At 42.7% G+C, this 21,223-nt stretch overlaps 3 protein-coding genes across 5 annotated transcripts in view; 2 read left to right on the top strand and 1 right to left on the bottom strand.

The window, feature by feature from the left end:
- Positions 1 to 922: 922 nt before the first annotated feature.
- Positions 923 to 14,728, top strand: BEST4 (bestrophin 4). 2 transcript variants are annotated; one of them, XM_081913986.1, is made up of 10 exons: positions 923 to 975; positions 3,819 to 4,003; positions 5,372 to 5,466; positions 7,570 to 7,803; positions 8,005 to 8,159; positions 8,231 to 8,308; positions 8,759 to 8,932; positions 10,296 to 10,376; positions 11,217 to 11,371; positions 11,836 to 14,728. In XM_081913986.1, the coding sequence occupies exons 2-10, from the start codon at positions 3,852 to 3,854 to the stop codon at positions 12,254 to 12,256; spliced, it is 1,545 nt and encodes a 514-aa protein (XP_081770112.1). In that variant the 5' UTR covers positions 923 to 975; positions 3,819 to 3,851; the 3' UTR covers positions 12,257 to 14,728. The 2 variants fall into 2 exon arrangements, with proteins under 2 accessions (XP_081770112.1, XP_081770113.1); XM_081913987.1 differs by lacking the exon at positions 923 to 975 and having other exon boundaries at positions 2,667 to 4,003.
- Positions 14,602 to 19,776, bottom strand: RPS8 (ribosomal protein S8). The gene is made up of 6 exons (XM_081914028.1): positions 19,512 to 19,776; positions 18,919 to 19,025; positions 17,932 to 18,031; positions 16,391 to 16,566; positions 15,395 to 15,524; positions 14,602 to 14,763 (listed from the first exon to the last, which is right to left on the bottom strand). The coding sequence occupies exons 1-6, from the start codon at positions 19,759 to 19,761 to the stop codon at positions 14,654 to 14,656; spliced, it is 873 nt and encodes a 290-aa protein (XP_081770154.1). The 5' UTR covers positions 19,762 to 19,776; the 3' UTR covers positions 14,602 to 14,653.
- A 9-nt stretch (positions 19,777 to 19,785) lies between these two features.
- Positions 19,786 to 21,223, top strand: part of TMEM69 (transmembrane protein 69) — a 36,897-nt gene continuing 35,459 nt past the window's right edge. For both annotated transcript variants that reach the window (XR_014169071.1, XM_081914034.1), the window contains exon 1: positions 19,786 to 19,923. The gene's annotated coding sequence lies outside the window, so the exon portion shown is untranslated. The remainder of the gene's footprint in view (positions 19,924 to 21,223) is intronic.

A 21,223-nucleotide genomic window follows, 5' to 3' on the forward strand; every position in this document is an offset into this window, starting at 1 on the left:
TATGCACATAGACACATGCTCATCCTGTAAAGTGTTAGTTTGGAATTGTGGAAACCTTACCAGAATAAACACAGCACATGATTGCATGATCTGTACAGACAAGAGCACACATGGCTTGGAGTAGTATTGATGTGATATACATTACAGACATACCTGGTGTCTTGAAGCATCAGTAGTCTTTAAGGTTCTGGTTACTTATTTATTTAACATAATTCATATACTGCTTGATTGTCGTAAAACCTCAAGTGAGTTTACAAAAAATATTAAAAATTAAAGTTAAAAGCAGGTCTTTAACTACTTTAAAGTAGTTCAAAAACTACTTTAAAGCAGCAAAAACTAAACAACAATGAAAACACATGTACAGTAACTTCTACACGTCTGCATAAGCCTGCCTAAACAAAAATGTTTTAAGCAGGCATTGGAAAGAGGACAGTGAAAGTGTCAATAGGCAGGGAGTTCCAAAGTGCCACACTAAAAGATAGGTTTCTTAGAGAATGAGTACTGTATGGCAGATGTAGCAGTGCCAGTTCTGCAGAGCAAAACACTCAAGTGGGCATATATAGGGTAAGGCGATCCCGCAAGTAAACTAGTCCCAACTTGCTAAGTTCTAATAGTAACACATTGAACTTGGTCCGATTTAGAGGCAGGCCTGCTATAAAAATGGTGGAAGGGAGAAGAGAACACTACCTTAAGCTCTTTAGGAAAAAAGGTGAGGTGTAAATGTCATAAATAAATTAGAATGGAATTTCCATCTATGGCTTAATTTTCACAAAAGTAAATTATAACCATGAACATCACATAGGCATTTACACAGTTCCCTGTTCTTGGGCTACTAACAGCCCACCATCAATCATTCTGAGCAGTCTAGTTTATTTACAATGAGTAAGATATTTAAAGGAAGTGGGTAACAGCTTTTCTTCTTTCTCTGCATTAGTGAGACAGTTATAACCAGCCTCAACTGAGCTCCCAGGACAGGTAAGAAGTTCTAGCTTCTTTTCATCAGGGAGGTATTGTCACTTTGCTGTTGCCACTCCACCCTTCCACTCTGCCCTAAGCAAAGCTCCTGTGCCTTTATTGACTGAATGGCAGTAGAAACCTAACAGTGACAGCAATAGTTTTATCTAATGCTGCTCACGCCTGCTGAATACTGTATCCACTTAGTAAGCCAAAGCTAGAGGAGCTCTCTCTCACACGCAGCAGCTCCAGCACTGGGCTGGCCATGCAAGCAGCCTTTCATTTCTCCATGTGTCCTGGCAGCTGTCTTGCTCAAGACTGCCTGTAATTCTGAGACTCACAGTGGAAGTCTAAGCATGTTTACCCAAAAATAAGGCCCTTTGGTTTCAGTGGGACTTACTCCATTGTAAGTGTGCCATGGATTGCGGCCTATGGAAAGTCATCTTATGCTGCCTCCTATGTTTTTGTGGACCTCCAAATCCGAATTACTCTCTCGTCTCCTCCTATTTACCTTCCTAGGTCACCCCCTGGTTCACCTCCAGTGTTGTTTCTCAGTATCTCTCCAGACATGAGTAGTAGTATTAGGGCTGCCATACATCTGGAATTTCCTGGAAATATCTGGGATTGGGCTGTCAAAAATAATGTCCGGGAGCAAAGTTTGAAAATTGGTCAAAATGTCCAATAGCAGCCCATATCAGAAGTGTAGATTTTTTGTGAATTTCCCCCCAAATGGCTTAAAATGTTTTTGGGAGATTTTGCTCAATAGTTTTTGTGTTTGGTTTTCACTTTTTGAAATATGGCAACCCTATTAGCTGTAATCCCTGGCAACAGTGTAAAAGCTTGCTTTGCTACCACATTAGCAGTTCCTGCCCCCTTGAGATTGCCATTACCTGTTCACTCACTTTTTATAGAACACCCATATGATTATGATGATCTCAGCTCATTGCATTCTAGTGTTTTCTGTGTAGTCCTCTATGGTTTCTTCCATATCCAGTTTTCTTGCAATTTTCTTTTGGTAGTAAATTTCAAAGGCAGCACCAGCTTGACCTGTGTGGACAGGCAAAGCAGGACTGAGGTTTTTAACTGTTCTTTTGCCTTTAATTAAACCCTTCCTGTTTTATTGCTTTCCAATGAACAGGAGTCGGGAATTAGTGATAAATTGCATATATATCCACCATTGAAAAGCCTCTATTGCTTGTCTCATGCAGGAGGCTCTAATTACTGCTTTCTTCTCCTCATTTCTTTTAATTGTAGTGAAATCTCACATGGGAAGCAACTCAGTTCAGTAGTGTTTTATTGACACCTTTATTGGCTGTATACTTTTTTATTGGGTACATGTCACCTCCAGGATCTGACACACACACCCCCCTTGCCTATGCATACCAGTTTCTGGGGAACAACCCTGAGAGAGGACTGTTGCTCTCATGTCTTGCTTCTGGGCCTCCCATGAGCATGTTTGGGAAACAGAATAGTGGACTAGATGGGCCATTTGCCTGATCCTGCAGGACTCTGATTATGTTCCTATCACAGTAAAAATACAGGTCCTTGATTTTGTTTGGTTCTTATGCCACAAGAACTATTATGTCTATTCTATTCAAACAGATACAGATAAATATAAACAACCAAAATTACAAAAGAAAAATCCTTAATAATAATGGAAAAAGCTAAAAAAAACTACAAAAAATATCAAAGTACATGGCATAAAACATAAGCTATTATGGGAAAGAAAAAAGAAAAAAGGAAATTTCTTCTAGGAAGGGGCCACTCACATGTTGCACACATGCCAACGCTCTTTGGAAAGATTGCAAAATATGTTATGCGGTGGGACTCCTTTTCCTGTATAATTCTGCTGCTAGGCCATGGAAAACTGCCATTTATTTGGATCACCAGAAAAGGACTGTTGCCCCTCAAGCTGATGGGTCATTGTAAAAATGGAAAGATCTGTGGCTAGAAAAAGGTCAGATTATCTGGATGTAAGTAATGGGTGCAATTAGTGGCCCTTGAATAAGTCCCTTGAATAAGGCAAGCACACACTATCAAAACAGCTTGTGCACAGCCAGGGCTTTTTTCAGACGGAATTTGCCAGAACTCTGTTTCTGCACCTCTCAGGTGGATGCCAGAAAACAAAGGAGGCAGGCGTGGTGAGTTCCAGCCACCTCTTTTTCTTGAAAAATAGCACTGTGCAAAAACCATTCCTGCAGAAGATCTCATGGTGAAGTAAATGGCCTTTCTGATATGTGATTAATTCTTTGTACTGGCTACCAACTTTTAAGCAGGGCCATCTTGGCAAACTACTATGTAAAATCACCCAAAACCTTAGATGTCTTCAAGTGATATAAAATGCTAACTTCACTTGCCACTGCTGTATAAAAGTGACAGCAGCACTAGGACCCACCTGGATGGCCTGTCCCACAATGCCACACTCTTGAGGGAAGACCCCTTCCTCACACTGAGGTCCAGGCTGCTCATACTGCCACCACTGTCAACGATGAATGGGTGAGCAAGAACCCTTCCCTCAGAATAATGCCTGGAGTGCTCTTACAGGTACTTTGTTAGCAGCAGGTGGGTATCAATTGAGCAGTTGATCAGTTGATCAGGTGAAGGCAGAAGGGAAGAAGAGCGGTGAACAAATCGTACAGTAGCTCCAGTGACCCGCCGGTTGACCAATCATTAACAGGCAGCTCTATGGGCGGGAGATTTGGGCCATGATTCATCGCCTCTCCCAATTTGTTGCCTGAGCCCTGTGGCTCAATTCAGCTCCTGGTAGGTCCAGCCCTGCACTTAGCTTCCCATAATCAAGGTGGCAGGAGAGAAAAGAGAAGTGATATTTTCCTCCCTGGGTGTTATTTCTCTCTGTGTCTCAGCTGGTGCCTGCATGAGGCACAGACAAGGCAGCCATGACAGTCTCCTACACCTTGAAAGTGGCCAATGCTCGCTTTGGGGGCTTCTCCAAGTTACTTTTTCGTTGGAAAGGGAGCATCTACAAGCTGCTCTACAAGGAGTTCATTGTCTTCGTCTTGCTTTACGGAACACTAAGTGTCATCTACCGGTGAGTTGGCAATATCCTGTTTAATGGAATGAAACCTCTCCAGGGGAACATAGTTAAAGACATCTGAAATGGTTGAAGAACGTAAAATTGCTGTTCTTTTTTTAGGAGCGTTCAATGTTGTGGTACTTTTGCTCTCAACTTTCAGAGCTTCCTTACCAATCTGCTTGCCCCACTTTAAACCAACCTCAGAATTACACTGTTTAGTGGGAAGGAAGGCTTCCAGGGGTGACTTTCTTGCTGGGCCTTTCTCTCCATTACAATTGCATTCCACGCAGCCCACCAGGTCATTTACATGGGGATGACTCTCCAGGCTTTCTTCCCATCACAATCATGCTCTTTCCAGACCACCAAATGGACTGCAAAGAGACCAAATACATGGTGCTCCACACACCCCTGCCAGCCCTGGAGCAAAATTTGGCAGTGCACAAGGGGCAAATTTGGCTGTGGGAGGCAGACTGAATACCTGCAGTGGGCTGCACAGATGGCCTGCAAAGGGCTATGGGTTGTCCTCATGTGTTTTAAATATTGTGTTTTTAATATTTTGTTGGGAGCCACCCAGACTGGGCCAGCCCAGTCATATGGGAGACATATAAATAAAATAATAGTAATAGTAATCATTCTAGTAAATAAATCAAATTGTTCTAACATTCAGGAGAATCTGTTCCCCCTGAACATTATTAATTGGCCAGGATGGGTGAGTGGGGTATTGTTGGATTCTGCTGAGAAGGGTAGAGCTTAGACTACAGAGACTGCCACATTTATGCCTAGAGGCTCATGCCCTGCAACCCATAAATGACTTAAGCCCCAAATATCTGAAAGACCACCAATGTCAGAATTGATGGAATGTTTAAATCAGCAGAGCCCTCTTGGTAGGGCTTTGAGGGTTTGAAGGGTACCACCTTCCCAAGAAGGCATTATCTGTAGCAGCCCCTAAGATGTGGAGGTTCCACCCCACAGGGGTGTGTCTGGCACATTCTTTATATAGCTCTTAGCAAATGCTGAAGATACATCTCTGTACCCTGGCCTTTGATATCAGTGCTGTGTATTTTGGGGACTATTCCTGTGACTGCAATTTGTTTTAGCTGTTTTTAATACAGAATTTAAAATAGCTGTAACCAGCCCTAGGACCTGCTAGTGAAATCTGTTGGAGGTGGTATTAGTGTTGTGTTGTGTTGTTGTTGTTTTAATATTCCTTGTATCTTTGAAAGAATCCTATTGTTTGCCATAGTGACAGTTATTTTGGTACTTAACCAAGCAGAGGGATTGCTTTGGCAGGGACAGAGAAGAGCCCTGGCTCCTGTTTAATTGAAGAAGAATGTTTATACCATGAGACAGTTCAAGCCTGTTATTCTTCCCCATCTCCTGTAGGCACCTTCTGAATGTGGATCAGAAACGTCTCTTTGCAAAGGTGGCTGAATACTGCAACCGCTCAACTGACCTCATCCCTCTGTCCTTCGTCCTAGGTATGATTATGTACCTGCTCTTGATAGGAGGCCTTGTTGCTATGGTTTCTTGATTGCTTGCTTTAATTAAGGCCAGATGCATACATTTGGCAAAAGCCCCTTTAATCTTTCGATTGCACAGAATCCCAAATTATTTCCCATCAGGAGGTACCACAAATCAGTGGCAGAGCTCATGGTATGCATCTAGGAGTGAATGAGGAGTCAGATGATCTGAAGGACTCTTGCCATAGACCATTCTAAAAGTCTTGCTCTGAATTACTGCGGAGGCTGACCCTGATTTTTGTGTGTGTGCGTGTGTGAAAGTGAGATTGATGCAGCAAACACCACATCACGAAAAAAGAAATGTGAGTGGTGTCACAAAACGAAAAAAGGGAAGTGAAAAAGTAGGAGGTGGATAATTAAAATGGAAAAGGAAGTGACAGCTTGACAGGTGAGAGAGTTTATGTCTAAATGATGTACAGCTAGGGCTGCAAAAATGCACAATGAACATGCCTGACTCTCCTGAGTAAATAGACCTAGTTTTTGCATTAGAAGTGTCTATATCAGAAATGCAAGCCTAAATTGATCTGCTTAAAAATGATTCCTTTATGAATTTTCATTGCCTTTGCAAAACTTTACTGTAAAAAGGTCAACTAAAGTAAAACTGCAGTTCTCCCTAGCCTGTTGACTCGCTATTCCTAGAAGGAAGGCATTGGAAAGAGTAAACAATGACTGTCCACGTGGGCCAGGTGTTCTTTCGAGCTTCCAAGAAGCCTATATCATGCCATAGCAAGCATTGGAAGGGAAGGGTAAGATGGGACATCCCTTCTATTAGGCAGATGGGGCAGCTGCCTCAGGCCGAAGATACTATGACTATGGCAGTGGCGTAGCGTGGTTGTCAGCACCCGGGGCAAGGCAAGTAATTTGCACCCCCTAACCCGTGGATTTGCGCCCCCTATCCCATGGATTTGTGCCCCCTAACCCTAACTCCCAGATGTTGCGCCCGGTGCAGCCGGCCCCCCCTGCACCCCCCACGCTACACCACTGGACTAAGGACCGGAGGTGAAGTGTTGGAAGGCAGAGATCTGTGTACCATGGGGCCTGCCCTGCACTTCCTAAGCTAGCCTTCAGGCATGGTTGAGGTTGCTGGAACATCAGTACTGTTGTTGACTCTGTTTCCGTACATGCAATATGCAGGGGAGGTGGGAAGAGGAACCCTCTTGTTCTTTGTCTGGATGGGAAGCATACCATTTTCCCCCCTCATAGGAAAGCTTCAAGAAGGGAAAATGGGAGGGCAGGGGGAAACCCAGTGGTTTTGAATGTGTTGATCTTTTGTTAATATGTGCAAATCTAGATAAGAGCAAGGGTTGGTTTTGCCTCCATGCCTGCCAGAATCCCTGAATATAACTCTTTGCACTTCCCTGTTTTGTATGGCTGCTGTTTGGTTTTTGATTCAGCCACAGCCTGAAAAATGCTCTTATTTCTTTCCAAGAGTGTTAACTCTTTTAAAAAGAGGGAAATTTCAGCAGATAAGATCGGTACTCAATTGAAGATTATGAGAAATCCTAAGCACCCTGGCAATTTCCTAGAGAAATGGTTCCCACCATTAACGTGTGTGGACTCTTTGAAGGATTTTTGTAAACAATCTGTCTCTAAATTGTGATTGCAGACTTCTGCATTAAGTATTAAAGAATTTTATTTGCCTAACAAGAAATAGCAAGCTATGAGGTACACAGTATACTGAAACTTTTCATTACCAAATTCTAAATGTAAAAAATAATTTGACAACTTCATAAATCTTTAGTTTTGTAGCTTTCATAAATGTTTTTGCTTCTTTTGTAAAGATGACCAACCAACAAAAAGGGGAGTGAAATTTTGTCTTGTGTCATACAGATAACTTCTTTAACAATTCCTTAACAAAATTATCTGACAAGTTAACCAACTCCTAGAGCTCAAATGGGTAGAATGTTTCTGCTCTCAGTGTCAACATGCTAAAATGGCAGCAGTTCATTATGCCTGATGACCTTGCCTCATGCTCTCTCACTGTTTCCAAGTCCTCATCCCTCATCTAAGTCCTCATCCCTCATCCCTGCTAATGCCTCTTCCACCTCTCTTTCCTGGCAGGTTTCTATGTCACACTGATTGTGAACCGCTGGTGGGCGCAGTATACCAGCATCCCCCTGCCAGACCAGCTCATGTGCGTCATTTCCAGCAATGTGCATGGGAAGGATGACAAGGGCCGCATCTTGCGCCGCACTCTCATCCGTTACGCCAACCTCTCCTCTGTGCTCATCCTGCGCTCGGTCAGTGCTAGAGTCCTTAAGAGATTCCCCACTATGGACCACTTAGTTGAAGCTGGTGAGTTTAACTTGGGGAAATGAACAGGATGGTCTGGGAGTCTACTTTTATTAGTCTTTCTAAGGTGCCACAAGGATCAAGAGATTATTCCACCAGAACGTATTAGGACCCAGTGTCACTGACTGGTGGCCCCTGAAGCTCTTCCCAGCATCAAGAAGCAGATGGAGAGGCAGTGCTCCAACTTCCCATTCTCTCTTGCAGGTTTCATGACACAAGATGAGCGCAAGAAGTATGAGAGTCACCACTCAGACTTCAACAAGTATTGGATCCCTTGTGTGTGGTTCACTAATCTAGCAGCCCAAGCCAGGCGGGAAGGAAGGATCCGGGATGACGTGGCACTCAGATTGCTCATAGATGTAAGTATTGCAGTGGAATTGCTTTACCAGCTATGCAAACATGAAATAACCACCTGTCTTTCTCTGTCCAGGAACTGAACCTCTACCGCTCCAAATGCAGCATGCTTTTCCACTATGACTGGATAAGCATCCCTTTGGTGTACACACAGGTGAGCAAGGAGCACTCCACATCTTCTGGATACTCTTGCACGTCTCAGTGCTCATCTCTCAGTAGCAGTTTTGTTCCTACGAGTAGACTAAAGGTTACTTTTCCCATACACTTTCTAAATCTGTCTTTCTTGGTGCATCTCCACAGCACAACTCTACTTAGTTTTACTTAACGTCTCATTTTTTTATTGCAGAGGAAAGGAACAAGTTTCCAGCTCCAAAATAGTCAGCTGTTTCCCAATGAACATCAAATAACAAACTAGGAAATAGATCAGTTTGTGAAAGTGCCAGTTTAATTGTTTTTGAATTGGTAGGGTGCGCAGGACATGCTAGGGCATAATGTGCAGACCTCCTGTACTGCAGGAGAATGTTTTGGTTTCTGCAATGAAAAGCATAGTTCCATGATGCTCTCTTGAAACCCTGGCAAATGTTTAACAGCCGCTTCTCCACAGGTGGTCACCATCGCTGTCTATTCCTTCTTTGCTTTGTGTGTGATTGGGCGTCAGTTCCTACAACCTGTGGACCCAAGTCAAAACAAAACAATGACAAAAAAAGATGAGGACCTAGATTTGTATGTTCCCTTACCCACTCTTCTACAGTTCTTCTTCTATGCTGGTTGGCTGAAGGTGAGGATGTTGGCTCCCATTTTCCATGCAGATGGCTTCATTTGACTTGATCTTCAGTCTTCAAATTACAGTGGTACCTCGGGTTAAGAACTTAATAGTTCCAGAGGTCCGTTCTTAACCTGAAACTGTTCTTAACCTGAAGCACCACTTTAGCTAATGGGGCCTCCTGCTGCCGCTGCGCTGCCTGAGCATGATTTCTGTTCTCATCCTGAAGCAACGTTCTTAACCCGAGGTAATATTTCTGAGTTAGCGAAATCTGTAACCTGAAACGCATGTAACCTGAAGCATATGTAACCCGAGGTACCACTGTATAAGATATGGGGTGCTGAGACAGAGTTGGTGTGAGCATCAATGAGTCCCATGCATTGTTTGAACCAGATGGGAAGATTCAGGGGCGCAAGAGGCTGTCCCCATCTGCAGATTCTGTCCCTTCTGGATTTTACAGTACTGAAAAGAGAAGTGGGTTGGGGGTGTTCTTCCATTCCAGCCTCAATTCCACTCTCCTTGCCATTGAGTCAGCATCCTGAGCATGTGCAATCCTCGTTGTACTGGTTTATTGTGGTTCCTCCCCTTATGGTCTCTTATCCTGAAGGTCTTTTAAACCTTTGCACACTGTAAGGTTCCCCCAGCCTGCTGTTACCTCTCCTTGTAGCAGGAGGGTGATGATTTGCCTACACAAACAACACTCACAGCCTAAATGCTGGAAATAAAGGGAGCAAAGACTTGCAACAGAAGGTGCAAGCCAGATGCTCACCTGAAGAAGTAAACTGTTCTGATTGCAGCTGCTCAGTCCCCAGCCTTTCTGATGCGTGGGTAAGATCTGCAGAGGACTTCTTGTGCCCACTGGACTAGAATCCTCCGTAAGATCAAGGACCCCAGTAAATCTCAATGGGGGAGGCTTCATGCACATGGGGATGCTAAAGGGTTGCATGTGCAACACGCCACCCACCCCATTCGCAGTTTGAACATTTGTGTGTTCAGGCATGAACATGGCTAAAATGCAGCAGCTTCACTGTTCTGGATTGCAAGCACTATTTTGTGTGTGTGTGTGTGTGTGTGTGTGTGCACACTGGCATTTTGGATAGGAACCAGCACCCAAAGAGCTAGCAAGCGTATTAGTATATGCAACACAGCAGCTCAGCTACCTCTTTAATACTTTTTAATCACATCAAAGCAGAATGCTTTGCAATGTTTGTCTCTGTTTTCCAGAGAATGCCATTGGCAGCGAAGACAAGCTAGATGAGACTGTGCTTAGAAGGGCTGCCTGCTAAAATTTACAAAAAAGGATAGCCCTAATGCCACTCAGTTCCCTCCCACATTCAAATATGGAATATTCATATGCTACACCTTTCTTTTCCCATAGGTGGCAGAGCAGATAATTAATCCCTTCGGAGAGGATGACGATGACTTTGAAACTAACAAATTGATAGACAGGAACCTTCAAGTGAGTCTTAAAACAAAGGCCTAGTCACACTTCACACAGGTATATCCAGCATACAACTTGGCGTCCTGGGTGTTTGGGTATTTTTTCATATAATGCTTAATGACTGCCATGCTGGCCTGAAAAATCTGGTAAGCTATTTGTCATCTATACTGTTCTACCTCTGTGTATACCTTCTTTCCCATTTCTGCTCTCCACAGTCTGAACCTTTAACATTCTCTAAACTTTTTATGCAAAGCAATTGATGCAGAATAGACCATATATCAAAGAATCAATTGTCTTTACCCACATGCTGAATATAGCGCCTTGAATATTCAGTTTGTCTATTAATGCTCCTCTTCCCACACTTTTGACAGGATACTTTCTTTGATAGTAGACACAATCCCGTTGTAGGCTTGGACATAACCCAGTTCACCTTTTATTGGGACAACCAATTGCTTACTTCAAATCTCTAGTAACACACAGGAAAAGTGGCACTTAAGAGTGAGGCAATTTGTCCTTTTTGTAGTATCATGAGAAGCATTCTAAGATCTTGTTAATTGGATCTTTTCCCCCTGGTTATTAAATGATTTTTGTTTTACAGATCTGCAAGTCACTTTGAGACTTTTTGTACAAAGCAATGAATAAATGTAATCAATCTTAGTAATATAAAGGGTGCAACTGTCGATCTGAGACAGAAGCACTTTTATTTAGCTGCCTCTTATATTGCTGGTGTTCTTTTGATACTTTTTCCTAATGAGAACCTTGTGTTAAAGCACAACTGTAATTAAAGCACAATTGTAATTAAAGCAATTACAAGTCTTATGCAGGTCTTTGATGAGAAATATTCCTTTGTCTGCTCAGGTGTCTTTGCTTTCAGTGGATGACATGTATCAGAACTTACCACCAACTGGAAAAGACAAATACTGGAATGAATCTACAGCTCAGCCCCCGTACACAATGGCCACAGTGGCAGAGACCTTGAAACCTTCCTTCATGGGTTCTACCTTTGACATGCGGTAAGTTCAGCTATGTTGCCATGGCAAAAGGCTGACAACCTGAGCCTGGCAACTTTGCCAGATACAACCTCTTCCATCAGCTATAAGGGAGGGGACCATTTTCCTGGATTGCATTTTACCATCTCATCCTTTACTTATAGAGCTTTTACAATTAGCCCTGAATCCAGTGTTAAGAGGGAAATATTTACACAATGCATAATGAACACAGGATGCATACTGTAAGCAACACAGGGCAAAATCCAAATCCTGGTTAGCTAACAGGCCCAACCACTTTTTAGAGATACAAGAACCTACAACAATATCAGATCATCAGGTAAGATTGTATGAATGCATCCACCCCACTGTTGCATCATTTTCCTTTTGACTTTCATAGTAGGAAATCTGACCATTCTGATGGTATGGGCTAATTTCAGTGCTTCAATCAGGTGTATGTTTACTTCACCCAGTCTGTTCCCCTTCCGCAGGATGAGTGATGACCCAGAGCAGAGCCAGCAGGTGGAAGCATCACCCAGCATGAGCCGCATTCAGACTCCCCTGCTCAACCGCTTCCTCACTGCAGCTGCCTCTCCTGCAGTCAGCCTCAAAAATTTTGGCAAGGGCAGTCGGATTCAGCATCCCCAGCTACTGCGCCTAAGGACTGAGGGCACTTTCCCCTCTTCCAGCCCCAGCTTCTATCGCAGGGAAGATCCTGAAGCAGTTGGTCGCATTGACGAAGAAGACATGGAAGATGAAGAGACCAGACTTAGTGAAACCTCCTCCCCTGGCTACCACCTCAAAGTCCCCCATAAGAACACAAACACTGAGAATCTGAGAAAAGAGCTGCCCAGCATTACAGTGGTGGAGCCGCCAGATGAGATCAGTATCAGTGACCAACCATCTAACTAAGGCCCAATCCTTTTAAGGCAGAATTTAGGACTAATGTCCCACTCAAGCCACACAGGTCCAGTATATACAAGAGAAACTTGCCCTATCTAAACATACATACACCAAGGGATAAAAACACTAATGCCAAAGATTTGCAGCTGCCCATTCTCATATTGAAAACCACGCACTCAAAATAGGAAGAAAGTACTGACATATGAACACACATACAAACATCATCCTTTTACCTAGCAGGGTTGTCCTTGAACAGGTAAAAAAAAGCTTGAATAAACAGGTACTTGCAGTGATGCAGCTTTTTGGAATCAGCACTCAGTTGAAGAGTTAATTTAGTTTATTTTATTTATATTTATCGAACAAATCTAAGAAATGTTAATTTTACATACTGTATAAATAGCTGAAAGGTTTTTTCAATAGAGAAATGTGTGTGGTTAAACTGAAATGTTGGGAGGAAATTCTAGGGAAGCACAATGAAACAAATTCAAAGCTTACTTTCAAAATGTTTATTGTTTAGGTTGCAATCCTATACTTATTTACCTGAGTTAATGAACTCAAAATAATTTACTTCTGAGTAAGCATGTACAGGATTACTCTCTCCCTCCTCCTATTAGTATAAATATGCATATTTATTAGTAAATAGGTCAATGGGGCTTACTTCTTAGTAAGCATATTTGAAAGTGCAGCCTGAGAAGCGGCTATGAAATCTGACCATATGAGCATTCCTATAGCTATACACACAAAATAACTTTCTTAGGATAATCTCCTGAATAAAAGTTAGCTCCAACTTTGATTTTAGACTATTACTGTAAAATTTTAGTAGTGGGATGAGCACTGTATCTAGCTGCATATGCTTTCTGTAAAGTTATGTGGAAGTCTGGAGATTTGCTATCTGCCCAAACCCATATAAGCAAGCCATTTATTTGTCTGGTATGTTCTTAGAGATCCATGCTCCCATTCATAGAACTGGTCCTTGCCCTCTCAAACTGATGAAAATGTATCTTGTTTGAAGATAGTATTGTTCCCAGCCTTCGAAAGGACCAGACTTTTGGAAAGAGGCCTGGCCCTTCTGCTAGAAGGGAGTTAATCTTGCACTGGAATGAGACCAGAATGTCACGAAGAAGACAATCTAGACACTTAGCAGTGCACCAGTTGCTTTGTCGCTAAATGTAATAATCATGTAAAAAATTCAACTAACAGCTTCCAATTTTGGCAGTTCAACTGCCAACAACAAACGCATTAATAATTTTCTCAGCTTCCATTCATTAATGCCCTGTGCACATACCTAATCATTAGAAATATATGCTATGCATTGGAAGAGGATGAAGGCTCTGAAAATCTGTTCTCCATGGGGCCACCAAAAGCAGGATATTTTGAAGTGCACACTACAAAGCTCATGTTGCAAGGGAACTGGGAGAACAAATAGAAGACAACACACCTGTGCTGCTGACATTTATAGCGCCATACTGTATAATGAGAGTTCATCATACCTAACTATAGAGCTTCAACCCTATTCAGGGAAACTTAACAGTTATTAGCTTTAAGACTTGGGCAATTTAGCAAAGACGTAAATGCAAAGCAAAACTTTGCTGCTGTTATACTACAGAGTACTCAACACACAAATGAAACAACTATGGCTGATTGATGGTCATTAAGTCCTTAGTTACTTATATACTATTCTAAACAAAAGTGAACCCATACCCCCTCAATGCATGTTGGAGGGAGTAGTATTAGTAGGCATGCCTGATGGCATTTGGAGACTACCAATTCTACACCGTGAAGAATCCCGTTCAGCAATCCTTGCCTGCCAAAATCACAGCTCTAAGGGTGGCATTTTAGTATATTGGTAAGGAAAAGCCTGACCCTACCATTACAACAGCATGTGCTTTTTAAGGCGGATGACGCTTCCAAGTCAAACAACTTTCACTCATTTTTTAAAAAAAACTTCCATACAAGCATACTTAGTGTGAATGGACTAGCTCCTAAACAGGAGGAAGCAACTGCTCCCTGGGGTTTTAGTATCAATGTAGAACAGCAGCTAAACAAATGTCTGGCCTTAGTATTTTGTCCAAACCCAGGATCCTGGTTAATGTGTCTCCTCCTTAACCACGTGTAACCACAGGACAAACATTGGCTACAGATCATGGTTAAGGAGGAGAAACCTAACTAGGACCCCAGGTTTAGAAGACATATTAAGACAAACCTTGCATTAGCTTTCATCCCATAGCACTTAAAAATCCTGGAAGAAAGCTAAGTAGGTGTGAGCTCCTCGTCAGCAACCAACACGTTCACATGGTCACAGTAAACCATACTCAAGTCTTTGCCTCACTGTCCATAAATAATCACATCAATCATTTATACAAGACTCTGTAGGTATTTATTCAGCACATTAGATACAGTGACTGTTCATTTGCCTTTCCTGGCTTTGATCTTCCTCAGGTAGAATTCTAGTTCTTTGCCTTCCAGAAGGTATCCATCTGCTCGACCACACTGCCCAGGCCGGGAGGCAATACAAGCTGCAAAACGAAATCATATTAGAAATGGGGAAGTATCAAGTAAGAAGAACTGGGCTGCTTTTCCCTGTGTAATGTACTTATTGCCAGTCTTTCATGCCAGGACATCATTGCTAACCTCTTGAGACAAAGCAATTTAATGCTAATGAACCCATCTTTTTTCCAAATTGGGGTGGGTGGGAGGATCATACCATCTCCCCTCCCCAAGTTGCAAAGTCTAAGGAACCACCAAACCATCCTGATGAAGTCACCTTCAGAATTTGAATTGTCACCACTTGCATTCAGCAGCAGAACTGGACAAAGTTTTCGTCACAAGGCCAACTTCAAAACACCAGGGAACACAATGTTGCCTGCCACTTGAATGACTTTACACATGTGGCAATTGTGGTTGAGAAAAGCCTGTAATACTTTTCTAGTAGAGTCTCTCAGCTTTTGCCAACTACTATTCCAAGAGTTGAATGAGCAAATCAGCAATGCAAAGTCAGATTTGCTGAATTAGTACCATAGGGTTTCCTGAAATCCAGAAGGCAGTAAAATGCAATTTTATAATAACTATAAGATAAAACAGCATCCACCCACCACAGCACCTAGGCTACTGGTAAACACAGCACTCTTTCCTGTTTCAGAGTCTCACCAAGTAGCTTCCCTTGCTGGAACTGCTCCTCCAGAAGACTACTGATCTTCGCATTCTTTTTTCTTTCATCATACTTCTTCTGAATTTTCTTTGAACGCTTCTTGTTTAAAATTTCTTCTTCCTCAGGAGTCTGGAACAAGAGCAGAAGCATGTGAATAGAATTGGAGTTCAACTGATAGTCAGTTCCCATAATTTCACCCATTTAATGTCTATGTAATTGGTTTTTGCAACCAACATAGAAGTCTCATTTGGCATTAAGCAGTATATAATTTACTAACAAGTGATTGAAGGAGCTTGAATGAGCTGGTTATGTTTAGCCTGGAAAAGAGGAGATAGCCATCTTCAAGTATTTTAAGGGCTGTCACATGGAAGAGTAAGCATGCTTGTTTTCTCCTGCTCTGGAGGGTAGAACTCAAACCAATGGCTTCAAGTTCCAAGAAAGGAGATTCAGACTAAACATTCAGAAAAACTTTCTGGCAGTAAGAGCTGTTCAGCAGTGGAGACGTGGTGGACTCTCCTTCCTTGAAGGTTTTTAAACAGAGGTTGAACGGCCATCTGTCATGGATGCTTTAGCTGAGATTTCTGCATTGCAGGGGGTTGGACAACATGACCCTTGGGGTCCCTTCCAACTCTTAAGATTCTATGATTACAATATTGAGGATCTGAGCCTGGCCAAGTGACAAGTAATAGAAAGAGCCAGTACCTGCACTGTGTACATTAAGAATTCATTTAACTTTCTGCATTTTTAATTCAAAACATCTGTACCCGTATCAGCAGAGAGATGCTGTAACTGGACAAGAACCAACAATGAAGGGTGGTCAGATGTCTTCTTCAGATTAATGTCAGTCATCACTCTCCATTCAGAAGCAGAACTGGACAAAGGTATCCTCACCAGAAGACAGAAGAACCCTAAACTCTAGGGCACAGTGGCTGAACACTTAACAATTAAAAAGCACAGGACAACCATCTGCCTCTGCAGACCCACTCAATACATACCAACTTGGCACCCTTTTTGCGCCCGAGTGGCAAGGCATAGTGGGCTTCATACCACTGTCGGTATGGTGTGCTGTCAATAAGGACAATGCAATTTTTGACCAGGGTCTTTGTGCGCACCAATTCATTGTTAGACGCATTGTACACTACGTCAATGATTCTGGTTTTGCGGGTACAGCCTGTAAAGAGAAGAGACCATGTTACAAATTCCAAGAACAAAATACAAATCCATGGCAAAAGAGCCTCTCATGTACATATAAAAACCATAGGCCCCAAAATCTCCTTGGAGGTTGAAGTTTGCAGGATCTATACAGCTTCTGCTTTAAAAATACAGCTGTGAAGTTTCTATTACATCTACTTTTAAAACACCCATTTAAAGATCATGAGGAAAATTGGAATTTGCATACTACAATTCGGAAAGAATTTCCACAGACCCAAGTTTAACCAACCCACTCTTTCTGCAAACCTCAACTTTTAAAAAATATAATCTGTTACAGATCAGTACCATAGGGAAGGAGCATTTTCTGCACTTACTACTGTAAGACAAAACAACAGCATAGAAGCAGTCCTAGAAATGTGCAGTATTTCCCGATTTCAGTAGAACAACTTATCCCCTTCTGTGAAAGGCAAATGCTTTACAAACAACTCCCTGCTGTGAATGGGTTGCGTTCTGGGCCTTCACACATTGGCAGAGCGCACATAAGCCCACCCCGCCCCCTTCCAGGTCGAAAACAACCCACGTGTTGAAGGTTCCACGTCAACTAAACGTGTGCCTGTACCTTCTGTTTTTAAATTTATGATTACCTTTTGCCTTTGGAAGATAGTCTGGAATATTGGTCATAAGCCAATGGTCTACAATCAATTAATGAAAAAGTGTGTTCCAATTGCCCATCTGCACAAAATTTTAATGATCAAGTTCAATATTAAATATGGAATGGTGGAAATACAGAATCTGCAATCAAGTGAATAATCTCCACCAATTAGAAAAAAATAGTAACAAGATTGCAATCTGACACTTCCATAAAGTAAGAAACTTTGGGCAGACTAACCCAAATAGGCGCTCCAAGGCACCAATAAGGAATCACACTCAATGTACACTCAGTATTTGATTTTCGCAGCAGGGGATTTTCTTTGCCTGTTATTGTCTCTGTAGCCACAAAATGTTTAGACCAGGCCTCCTCCCTTCCTGTCCCTTGGCCACAGAATTGAAGTTTTTCAATCCATCTTTAACATCTCACAGCATTACTCAATGTTTAACAGCATCTGTGATCAAAATCAATTCACACAATAAAATTCTTGGGAAAATACACATCAAATGTAGTATACAAACAATTTTGTTTCCCCTTTAAATTTACATAACTGCCCTTGAAGCAACAATGCACTCACTCAGGGTAACTATGACACCACCATCACCGAGAGTTTAGGAATTCACCAAAACTCTCTTAAGGTCAAAGTTATCATCACTGTTCTCTTGTTTTAGCTTCCAGGTCACTAGCATGTACCATCCTAGCTAATGCCACACAGAGGAGCCATTTTGCACTTACATTCAGACCCCCAAGAGAAGTTTCCAACATCGAGACGCAGAGCACGGTATTTTTTATTCCCTCCACGTACCCTTACTGTGTGAATTCTCCTAGGTCCAATCTACAACAAAACAGAACAGACTAGGTCAAACCACACGGATACACAGCACTAAAATCTTCTTACAAATACTCAAACCACATGGCAACATGGTCAGTGTAACTATGACAACCCCTAGCATTGGTGAGTGCAACAATGACCAAAACGGTCTCGCATCCACCTAAGGTGTAGCTCTCATCACTCCAGTTGCCTCCCATTCCAAATATAATTGTTCAGATCTCCTTATTTATGCAACTACTCCAGCACACCAGACTTTGGACTTGTGTTTAACTCCCCATGCTGCACTATAGAGTCTAAGGGGAAATTCAGATGCAATTTGTGAAATGGCATATTTGTGGTGTGCTTCAGTTGCTTGAAGTCAAACATCCCACCAAGAGTGCCCCTGCAGTTGTATGAACACAAAGTAGACTGGATCCTGGTCCATACATATAAGTACAAGAAAGAAATTGCTGCATGCTACTCACAGTCAGAAAAATAAACTCTGGAGCACACTTACTACTGGGAAATTCAGGGGCACACTTTTATTATGTTATAATTTATGAGTTGTACTCTGATTATAGTCTAATTTTTGCACATTCATACTACTTCCAGGTCAAGCACACAAAAATAAATTGCTATCTTTTATAACATGAACCTTTCATGACTCTAAACTAGGATAATCCTAGGATCAGCATTTTAAAAGTGTGCTCTTTCAGGTTACTCAAGAACAAAGAACCCCTGCAATGAATACTGAGGGGTCCTGAGCAGTGCATGGAGGTCTCAAGTACTTCAAGAAACATATACTGTATATGCTTTCTAATTTAAACAGGGATTTTGCAGTCATAAGCTGAGCACCAAAAACACAAAGAGACAGCTAGCTGCACAAGTAATTATTCGCTACAGGCACATACTTTGGTATTGGCAGGGGGTCGCCCCAACTCATACTTCCTCTTCTTGTGATAGGGCTTTCGCTTTCCCCCGGTCTTGCGGCGCTTGTGCCAGTTGTCCCTGGAGATACCTGAGCGGACAGAACAAAAGCCAAATGGTGAAGACGAGCCCGCGACACAGAGCAGGGCCTTTTCTCCTCAGCCGACTGCAAGAGTTCCTTATGCCCAGAGTTACTCAGCTCTCCAAGGTAAAAAATGTCTCCGCACGGCATTCTCGGTGGAAGATGCTTCATCACAGCAACACGGGGCAAAGGAACGCGAAGGGGGCCCTTGGCTCAACGCCAGTGGGAGGCCGCTTCCCGCAGACCCTTCCTCCAGGGTAGGCAGCCAACGCGTCAAAATGGCAAAGGCACGCAGGCCCAGGCACAACCTGCGGCCGAGGCGGGGCCCAACCATGAAAGCGGCAAAAAGGAGCCACCGGCCCAAATAGACCCTGCATTGAATCGTGCAAACGCCCCCGTCCCCCATTACTTGAGCTGCATCCCCGCTGGATCGACCACCTGGCCGGATGGGAACGGATGGAAGGACCTCACCCTCCAGCTTCCCAAGCTACTCACCCATCCTTCTCCGGAGGCGCCGACTGCAAAGAGAAGGCCGCAAAGCACCACGGGGCGGTTTGTTGCCCGTCAAATCTCGCGATGGCTTCTGCGTGATCTCAGCGCGTCCTCTGTGCGTGGTCTGAACGTCATCGAAGTGAGACGCGCCTGCGCGGTCGGCGAAGGAATGCGACCGCGGCAAAGACAAGAACAGAAGTGTGTCCGATGGCAGGTGTGCGCGGAGGAGAGCGAGCCATTTGTACCCAGCCATGGATGACCGCTCCACGCCGCATTAGTGCTTCAGTGCTTTGCTACTCTGCGCAGGTCTGTTACTCGCCCCATGCAATCGCGTGGGAAGGTTTCTCCACTTGCAGTAGCTGTAGAAAAGGGAGCTTCTCGCACGTTTTCCGCAGTTCTGCAGCCATGACAGAATGTTACCTCTCCTGCATGACCGTTAAAAAGGTACACGGCTCTTGTAAAATAATTGTATCCGGTAGTTTTAAAAAATACGCACGCAACGAAACAGAAAGGCAGATTAACACAAAATGTAGGTGGTACCAACTACGCCTGTCCTTCAGTTTGATATGACATTGGCGACAATGGCATACAGTGAAGGGTTGTAACAGTCTGAGAAAGATGGAAACCAGAACATTTGGAATAGGCTAGTGCTGATCTCAAAAATAATACTTGAATTAAAAACTAGGATTTCTCAACAAATCTTACTCCAGTCACATTATCCCCGACAGGTGCTAAATTAGATACGAAGGAAACATCAGTTACAACTATTATGATAAGGGTATCTTCTATAAATTTGGGCTTTGCATAGGTATGTCAAAAATCCACTTGCACCCCATATATACATGCACACACATACACATTTACACACACATTGAAGACAACGCTTTATACATCTAACAAATGGGCTCTAGTTTATGAAAGCATGTACCACAATAAATCTATTCCAGTAGCACCTTAAAGACCAACTTAAGTTAGTTCTTGGTATGAGCTTTCGTGTGCATGCACACTTCTTCAGTGTATCTGAAGAAGTGTGCATGCACACGAAAGCTCATACCAAGAACTAACTTAGTGGTCTTTAAGGTGCTACTGGAAGGAATTTTTTTTTGTTTTGACTATGGCAGACCAACACGGCTACCTATCTGTCACAATAAATCTGTTTTAGACTTTAAGGTGTCGATGCCGGAAAGCCAGTATTTCAGCATAGAATCAGAATTGGATGGGACCTTGAAGTTCAACTCTTTGCTGATGCAGAAAATCTATAAAATCCCAAATAGGAGACCAAGATTTAGTTAGAAAAAACCCGATACCCCATTCTAATCCTCCACTGTGCATCAAAACTGACATGAGACTGATTCTTCACAAATATCACCTGTCTTACCAAGCATAGCCCTATCCCCAGCTGAGAGTCTAGTCATGTCATATCACTACAGCTCTAGGAAAGTTCCAGATTTTACTATGAAATTCTTGCAACCTAGTTGAAATTAATTTGAAAGTTGATAAATGTTTAAGTACATGTGAACCTATATAGCCATCCTACAAGTTCAGCTAAGTTTATTTTTTATTACAGTAGTCCAGAGTCACAATAAATGTTATCCTTTGGTGAGTCAGCATTCTTTTGCTGTTACCTGAACATGTGATTGAGAGTACTTGCAGCAGATGATTTCTGCATATTGGCGAGCAGAGGATAGTCTCCTATGCTGGCTGTGTATATATAA

This window comes from Podarcis melisellensis (genome assembly GCF_964234715.1).
Source record: "Podarcis melisellensis genome assembly, chromosome: 6".
Classification (NCBI taxonomy): Eukaryota; Metazoa; Chordata; class Lepidosauria; order Squamata; family Lacertidae; genus Podarcis; species Podarcis melisellensis.

Bases quoted from the DNA above. Each gene is read 5' to 3' on its own strand.
- RPS8 (XM_081914028.1), bottom strand. From the start codon at position 19,761: ATGGCTGGGTACAAATGGCTCGCTCTCCTCCGCGCACACCTGCCATCG. The intron at 16,567-17,931 runs GTAAGTGCAAAA...TTCTCTTTACAG, and splicing joins CTTCTCTTGGGGGTCTGAAT to GCTGTACCCGCAAAACCAGA. The intron at 15,525-16,390 runs GTATGTATTGAG...CTCTTGTTCCAG, and splicing joins GCAAAAAGGGTGCCAAGTTG to ACTCCTGAGGAAGAAGAAAT.
- BEST4 (XM_081913986.1), top strand. From the start codon at position 3,852: ATGACAGTCTCCTACACCTTGAAAGTGGCCAATGCTCGCTTTGGGGGC. The intron at 10,377-11,216 runs GTGAGTCTTAAA...TTGTCTGCTCAG, and splicing joins TGATAGACAGGAACCTTCAA to GTGTCTTTGCTTTCAGTGGA. The intron at 11,372-11,835 runs GTAAGTTCAGCT...CCCCTTCCGCAG, and splicing joins GGTTCTACCTTTGACATGCG to GATGAGTGATGACCCAGAGC.